Below are 9,150 nucleotides of genomic sequence, written 5' to 3' on the forward strand. Positions count from 1 at the left end.
TCGTTTTAAGTGCCTACTAATGTTAAACTAGTATAAATGTTAGCTAAGTGAAAAAATAAATTAAAAGTATTAAAACAGTAAGTATACTAATTTCTTCAGCAGTAGATAGTAAATATTAAAACATTAATGTCATAATCACTTAAACATTGTATAAGTATAAAACTTTAAAATGTTATAAATTACAACGAATTGCTGTATTTTAAAAGTGTAACTGTTTTAATCATACTAAAAAGTGTTTTTAATAAAATAATTCTTAAAATAGAAACAATTAACTATAAGCAATAAAAATATCAAAAGAAAAATCTATTTGAAGTACAATGAGAACATCACAAACTTCACCTCTTAAAAAATATAAAAACAAATACATTTGTACATGGAATAAACAAACACACTTTTAATATAGCTTAACAACAATATATATAAGTAAAAAAATTCGTTATATGAAAATTTACTAATGACCATTGTAGTACAATAAATTTTAAAATAAAAGAAACTGCTTGAGAAAATTTGCCATTAAATGTGTTTAGTTAACAGAACCAGTTTTTACTTTGTTATTTAGTTATGTTTAATTACTTCAAACTAAAACAATTAAACACTCATTTTTAAATTTAATTCAACTCGTTCAATTTATTTAAGACAATAAAATTTATTAGATCTTTTTTTTAAAGGCACCTAACAACCAGAAAATATTTTAAGCCAAGCTTTCACCAATAGTACATTATTAAATTTTTTGTTTAAGGCTAGCAATTGGTAGTTATTGCCTACCAACTACTTCTATTGTACTATAAACAATAAATAAGGTGGTTAAATAAGTTAGTGTTCATTCTTTCAAGTTTCTTCAAAAATTAATTGTTGTAAGTCTCTAGGCCAATTTAAGACGAAAAATTTAAATTGTATAAATCAAACTTAGTCTTAGACGTTAGATAGTAGTAAAAGAGTTTTAAGAGTTAGTAGTAAAAAACTGACCATTAGATCATAAACTAAATTTGTAAAGTAATGATCTACTACAATATTACTAATTATTATTATTAGTCAAAAATATAACGCTAGTATCTACCCTATAACAATTCAGTCGTTCATATGGATTTTATAAATCAAAATACAAAACAGAAATGGGAAAAATCTCCAGCAAAGTAAAACTTTAAACAACTATGTTTAAAAAAAACTTTAAATTTGTTTGATGGTCAGTAGGAATTTAAAAAATAACCCAACTAGTTGAAAAATCAGTGATGTAACGTTTTGAACTCCCCAAAGCAACAAATAGAAGTCTTGGATATCATGTATTAATTTCAACTGACAAAAATTGATATCAATAGCATGCAAAACTCCTATTAACTAGTAGCATTACAACCAAAATTTAAATTTAGATAATGGTCGATAGCAAGAAAGATCCTTAATGGCTTAAAAAATAAAAAAACTGTTTGCATGAACCACATACAGTGTCTTTTGTGAATTGTTCTCTCAAGTTTTCAAAAAAAAAATACTTTATTTGTATAGTAATAATTTTTAATTAAAATATGTAGTGAAACAGCAGAATAAACCTAGAAAATCAACCGTAGAAAAAATGTATTCAGGAGTTCAGGTCCTTCACATTTTTCAAACTGAAGCTTTTCGATTTTTAAATATTGTTTTACTTTAAAACCTTAGTTTAAACGTGTCGCGTGAAACAACAGAAAAAACCTATGAAATCAAGACAACGTTTTAACATCTGATCAACTTTCTAATCGTCGAGATCGGACTCCCCAGACGAGATGCCCTCCTCATCCGAATCCTCATTGTCTTCCTCTTCGTCATCCGATATCTGCCACTGGGGATGATCCTCCTCAACCGGCCGCGCCTCCGTAACATCGAATTTCACGTCGATCACCTTAAAATTGTTTTAATAAATAATTACCAAGTCATATAACATAGTTACTTAAATATTTCACACTGCTAATTTTTGTCATTAACCTGGAATGAATAAAATTTATATTTATAATTGATTAATTACTCTTATAGTCAATTTCTACCACCTAGAAATGAATTGTTAGCTTACAAAATAAATTACTTTTGTACTCAAGTCTTACTTAAAAATACTTCATACTTGTGTATGTAAATTAACATCCATCTATTGTCATTTAAAGTCCATTAACTTCAAATGGTCAAATGTATTTTTTTATTTTATTGATGATTTTAGTAAATTATCATGCACATAAGTCTCGTTTTTTTAATTATGTGTAGTTAGGTTAAGATAAACAAAAAAAAAACTGTTTAAATAATAACAATAGAATTACAACAAATAAAAATTTGCCTGAGCTATCTAAACGTTAAACAAAAAACTCAGCAAAACAAACTCTAGTATAAAAAAGTGTTAGTTTTTGAAAACAACCAAACCTTGTCGCAGTCGATGTACGAGTCGCTTCTGCAGCAAATCTGGTACGTGTACTTGCCGGTTTTTATGGGGGCCGGGAACTTTAGATCAACTTCTATCTCCTCCCTCAAGTTCTGGATGATGATTGGGGCTGTCAGCAGGGCATGGTTTTTTCTAATAAAAAACATAAAAAAAATATAAAAACTGTAATTTGTTGAATTTGAAAAAAGTACACAGCAGCGTAGTTGTCATATTGACTGTAGGTTATGTATACCACCAAAGTAGTCAAAGCTAAAACCAAAAAGTGTTTATGTATTTGTAATTATGGCAACAACCATAAACAGCAGTGATGTATTTAACATTTTTAAACTAAAATTCCAACTCATTTTTAATCAAACAATATACTATGGAATATTAACTTTACTATTAAACTTGTAATTAACTGATTTACATATGTAACAAATTAACAATATCAATTCATATTTCACTTTTACCTGTCACACATGTACACCCACCACCATTCCTGCTTCTCCTGTGGGTACCTGGGAGCGTAAACTGTGTGCGTCTGCTTGTCAATCCCCTCCAACGCGATTTTCTCCTTCTTTTTCAGCGACTCTTGCAGCTTGTTCCATTCCTCTTCCTCCTTCGCCTCCTGTGACACTTCCTCCACCTGTGATTCAGCAACATTTTCCTCATCTCCGTTTGTCTCCTCATCTGAGACCTTTTCTTCTTTCTTCGGTGCTGAGACTGTTTTCTTCACCTGTTGCTTCTTGTTCACCACCTTCTTCTTTTTCTTCTTCTGCTTTGTCTGCTTTTCCCACGGCTTAAGCTTCACCTGGGTATTTTCTCCCTTTTCAAGCAGCTGCTCTGCTTCATCTCCAGACTCATCCTTGTCTTCAGTGACCTCCTCTTCGGGAAACACTTCGCCCAAGGACCTCCTGGTCATCTTGAGGGTCACTGTCACAATGGCCCCAGAAGTGATGTTGCTTGTCTCCTCGTCATCAATAATATGGATCTGGGCGCTCAGGTCTACTTCCGGGATCATGCGCAAGACGGTTGTCATGGTTTCATAGCACTCGTCACCCATCCTCCTCAGCAACTGCTTCCTGTCTGAATCTGCAAGTGCAGCAAGGTTCCTCAGGTTTTTGACCCCGGAGTGCTTCTTACTGGTGACGCAGTATTTGACATAGTCATCATTGAAATAGGGTAACTGCAATAATGGAGATTTGTTTTCTTTGATGCCCTGCACCATCATGGGGCCCAGCTTCATCACGTTTTCAAGGGAGTCCAGCCTAGGTTTCTGGGCCTTGTTGTAGTTTGCCATCACCGTCAGCTGGGCTATGCAGTTAATCATTTCCTGCACCAGCAAAGAGGACTTAATCAGGACGTAGTCAAGATCGTTTGCCAGGTTCTGAGAGAAGATGTCCAAGTTGACCAAGTGGCTGTTCATTAGAGCTCTAGCTTTGATGCTGTAAGGGTAGTTCATTGGCTTTTCCTTGGCGTTTTCAACAACATTGTAGTGGATGTCCAGTTGACGGAGAAGCTCAGGCAAATCTTCATTATCCTTTGGCGTTGGAGCCCTGACCTTTGAACAGTGCTCGTGGGAGAACTCAAAGGCAGAGGAGAGCACCAAGAGGGCTCTTTTGAGATTCATATTAGTTGTTTTGTTTAAAAAGTAGAGGAACAATTGTGTTGTGTTGAGAAGGACTTCTTCCTTGCTGTACCTGATCGACCTGTACCACCATCTTCCCACCATGATGGGCAGCCCCACCATGAATATCATGAAGTAGACCCCGATCACTATCATGGAGTTATTGGACTCAAATATCCACTTGGGCAGGGCTATTCCAAACTGGGTGGCCTGAGGTCCGTCTGGGTTGCCGTACTTTTGCCAGTTTTCTCTTGTTTCAGAGTCAACAAGAGAGTTGTAAGCCTTGCTGATCGCAATGAACACTTCCTGGTCACCTCCTTTGTCGGGATGGTTCTCCCTGGAAAGCTGCCTGTACCTCTTCTTTATCTGCTTCTCTGTGGCGTCTTCATCGATGCCAAGCACTTTGTAAGGGTTGTACTCCACGTGAGTGTTCTCCACCCTGGACACCTTGTACATTATGAAGAAGAGGCACAGCCAGCCAAAGAGAAACAGCATCTTTTTGATGGCGGGCCGGTACTTTTTGGCTTGCAGCAGTTTCTGGCTCTTCTTGTACCACTTGGACTGCCCGTGGATCCTGCACAATGATTTGAGCCGGTCCTCCTCTTCTTTGTTGCCGCGGGGCCAGAACACGTAGGTGAGGGGGCAGAGGATCATGACGAGGACAGAGAGGACAAAGTAGAGGAAGGTGGCCCCCTGCTCGTCATACTCAAACTGTTGACTCATTTTAAATGTTAATGTTCTGCAATGATACAGATTACAGTTATCAACTAATTTTAAAACAGAAATTTAAATAGTTTTAAAAGGTTATATTTAAAACTTTATATAAGACAAAGATTAAATTAAGAATAAGTTTAACAAATTATTTTAAGACATATGAACAGCATAAGGAAAAATAAAACACAAATAAAACATATTTTTAGCCAGCATGCTTGTCTTATTTGAACTGTTGACTTATCTAAAATATTAATGTTCTTCAGTGGAGCTCTTTGATTAGATTTATTAATAAAATTTTCAAACAGATATATGGGTCAAATAAAAAGTAAAGGACAAAGTTTTTAAATTTGTAAACAACATAACAAACAAAAAACCAAAAATAAAAGTTATTTTTAGGTTATAATATATACACTCAATGTCTTTAATATTACAAAAGCTTTTTTTGAAGAAAGTACTCTTAATAAAGTACATTCAAAGTATATAAAATTAAGTGTAAAAGTTGAAAAAAAATATTAAACCACATTCATCAATAATTCATTGACACAAATCAACTATTAAAAAATAATAGGTATATGCAAGGACTATTCCATAAGCACAACAGGTCTCAACAAATTTAATTTCAGAGACAAAGTTAATATTAAATTTATTTATTTACACAAAAGCAACGACATTTAACCCCTAAGAGATCTTCAGGCCTGCAAAATAAAATAAAAATATGACGATGGATAACTAAAAATATATAATAATGCAAGACATTATAATCAAATTCAAATTAAAAATCATAATATCAATACAGTGTTATTACTAAATAATTAAATTAACAAAATTAATATTAAATATTAATTAAAATTAAAAAATTATAACAATATTAAAAAATAGTAAATTTTAATAAAAAAAAAGTATAAGAAAAACTATTGAAGGTTGCTTTACTTCATATAGTATAATATCAGAATTTTTATATTTTTTACAACCTAAATTTTGCTTTTAATGATCTTGAAAGACAACATTTGTGATAAACTAGCAGAGTTAGAAAGTTTAATTATTCAGAAAACTGGATAAAATCCTAAAGATACGAGAATTTCAATAAAATTTAGAAGAATATATTAAACTTTATACAGGGTTGCAACTTTAAAAAAAAAAGTGTGTCAGCTAGCTTGGCCTAGCTTGATGTGACCAAAAACTAGCTTTGCTCACATCAAGCTAGCCTTGAGTTGTTTTGACTTACGAGAAAAATGCTTGAAATAATTGATTTGTCATAATATGACTTATTGGAAACATTGAAAAAATACCGCTAATCAAATTTAAATATCCACCAACATCAAAATGCCTTAATAAAAAACAATTTAAAAGCAACCAAGTCAAAATAGTTATTCTAAAATTTATCAAGATGTCACAACTATCATGAGTTTTCTAGAAAACTCAAACAAGCCTGTATCAACCTTAGTTAAAAAAAAGTTAAAATAAAATTAAAGTTAGACTGAGTTTTTTATCTATCTTGAGTTATTTGAAGTTGCCTGAGTATGTGGCAATTTGTTTATATATTTTTTTTACTGCAGGTCCTGTTACCAACTTTAGCTTAGCTTAAATAATAATGAATAAGCATATAGTCATAATTTATACTTCATGAGCCAGATTAATGCATATGTACTAATAATGTCCATTAAGAATTTTTAAACTAATTTGATATATAGACATTTATAATGTTTAACCTCGCTTATGAAAATATTAACTTGAACTCTTACCCATTTTTTAAATTTTAAACTTTTAATGTGAATAGTTAAGGATTGGGTATATAATTAGTAACTACAGGGGTGCCACTCTTTTAGTCAAAAAAATGTCTTGAGTGGCCAAAAGCTACCCTGAGTGACCTTAAACTGTCCTGAGTCATCCCAGGTTTTTTCAAGTCTTTAACAATTTTTTGAGTTTTTTTTTCAAAATAAATAACAATCAAATTCTTGAAGTAAATTGGTTTAAAAAAACAAGTTATTGAAACTAAATCAATTAAATCTCATTCAAAGTCTACAATTAAATATGTCATGAGATTTTCTTAAAATCAAACCATCCCGAGTATTTTGTAAAAAACAAAATTATCCTGAACCATCCTGAGTTAAAAAAAAACAAATAAAGTATCCTGAGTCATCCTGATATTTTCAAAAATTTAAAAATATCCTGAACTATCCTGTTTGTGTGGCAACCCTGTATCTACATCCAACTTTTAATAAACTTAGTATTTTTGTAAACTAAGGGTAGACTCAATGTCAACAAGATAAAACTAATACATAGTGGGCAGAATCAGGGTTCAGGGGGACATTGACTAAAAAAAAATAATTTTGCTGAATATAAAATCAAACTAAGTGTTAAAAATAGTTAGATAGAACTTGATTTTTTTTCTTTAAAATGGGTCTTCTTACTTTTCTGCTTTAATTGTTTAAAAAGCTATGTAAGTCTTAAGCCCAACTAGTTTTGGCCTTTTACAATGTAAAAACTATTCAAACTTCTTAATACCTTTTGTCAAAAATTTGCTTGCAGAAAGCTACAGCAAAATACCTGAAATACTTATTCAGAAACTCTTTTTTTTTTACTATGTTTCTTAAAAATTGTATGCTTATTAAAAATAAAGATATCTTATTTAAAAACTGGAAACTTTAAGACTTTTTTTAAATTAAAAAAAATATACTTTTTCAGCAGAAAAAAGTAAAAAAGCATCAAAATATTGCTTGTAAAAACCTAACAAAAATATTATAAACCCATAGATAAATTATTTCTAATTTTTTATATAGATTAATTGTTAAGTTTGATAAAAAAAAAAAAAAATATATGTCAGCAATGGGTGTTTTAAAATGTTTAATTTTGAAATATCCTAATTTGCCGTAAAAACACCAATGAATTTTCAAAAAAAAAAAGCAGATTTTTAAATGAGAAATAATATAATTTCCTTTCAATATATTCAAAAATTGACTTTTATAATTAAATTTGATGTAAGCCTTAATTTTACCATCAACCATTGGATTATTCAAGTTAATTTTAAACTTAAAATATCAAAAAATTGCTGCGTTTAAGATGATATAGCTACAATAATTAAAGCAGAATCTTAACCCAGTTTTTAAAAGAAGAAACTTAGTTCTACATAGTTTAATATGATTATTGGTTTAATTTTTTAGTCACTAAAATAGTCAATAAATGCTTGCCAGCTCACTGTGTAATATGAGTTATTTTTAAATTGTTTGAGTCAAAATTGACCAGGATTATAGGTGGCCTTAGCTATAACAGATCTATTTTCTGATTTTTTTTCAACCTAGAAGGTTGAAACAAATTGTTGAAAAAAATGTTAAGTAAAAAGCATATTTTGTCAAAGATAAAAAAAAAACAATTATGATACAAAAACAAATATACAATTAAAATAAATGTATTGGAAATGTTGTGGCATTGTCTAGGTTTACTGTTTTATCCTATTTATTAAGCCAATGGGTACTTACACCAATGGGTCATTGACCTGTAATTGCAACCTAAGAATTCTTCACATATTCAGTTTTATAAAAGATTAATTTTTTTAACAGTAACTAAAGTTAGCCTGTTGAACTGCATACAACAACTACAATATGAACCATGCATCTCTAAACAATCAGAAATACATATAAGTTCAACAAAAAAAATCCTAGAATAAAAATCTATAAGTTATGAGAAGCAACAACTTTGATTTGTGTAAAAAAAAATTGCAGGAAATTAACAAGATAAACTTTATAGTAAAAACAATGCTAGAAGATATACTTTAAATGTAGAAAATTATGTTAAAAAATTAGCAAGTTAAAGTTTGTAGTGAAAAGATAGCCTTAATCATGCTTAGTCTAGGGTTGCCAAATTATTTCTAAGAAATTTTTTTCAGGTTTTTTTAATTTCTTTCAGGTTTTTAAAAGTACAAATTTTGTGATCTATTTTAGTTTAAAGCTAAGTTAAAGGTTAGAAACTGCGCTAACTAGTATAAAACACTGAGAAGATACTGTAAAGCTACTTTAAATGTGTTTTTTATAAAAAATTTTTGATGATGACAAAAAGATTTTAATAATATGGCAGATTTTTTGTGTTAGAAAAACTCCAGGTTTTTTAGTTATTTTTGTTCAAAATTCCAGGTTTTTTTCTAAAGTTCTCAATTCAAGGTTTTTCCAGGTTTTTTTTTGTCTAAATTGTCAAATTCTAGGTTTTTTGGCAAAATTTTAAGTCTTTCTGAGAATATTAGATTTTAGGTCAAACAACCAGCGTTTAATAACAGGTATATGTGCACTAAATACAGAAGTAAAGTTAATTAGTACTGTTTTGGCTAAAATTTTTTTTGTTACTTAACAAATTGTATTTGTATTTAGATAGGTCTTTTTTTCTTAATGTTGAAACTTATGTAACTTTTCCAATCAATTAGTATACAAATTATTTTTTTGGCAAA

General features: G+C 30.3%; 1 protein-coding gene across 1 annotated transcript; it reads right to left on the minus strand.

Annotated features, from left to right (window-relative positions):
- Positions 1-382: 382 nt before the first annotated feature.
- On the minus strand, positions 383-4,736 carry LOC145837835 (translocation protein SEC63 homolog). The gene is made up of 3 exons (XM_082945288.1): positions 2,845-4,736; positions 2,374-2,524; positions 383-1,867 (listed from the first exon to the last, which is right to left on the minus strand). Exons 1-3 carry the CDS (start codon positions 4,722-4,724, stop codon positions 1,721-1,723), a joined length of 2,178 nt encoding a protein of 725 aa, XP_082801414.1. The 5' UTR covers positions 4,725-4,736; the 3' UTR covers positions 383-1,720.
- Between the last annotated feature and the right edge of the window lie 4,414 nt (positions 4,737-9,150).

This window comes from Thalia democratica, chromosome 6, assembly GCF_965202585.1.
Source record: "Thalia democratica chromosome 6, ktThaDemo2.hap1.1, whole genome shotgun sequence".
NCBI classification, from domain to species: Eukaryota; Metazoa; Chordata; class Thaliacea; order Salpida; family Salpidae; genus Thalia; species Thalia democratica.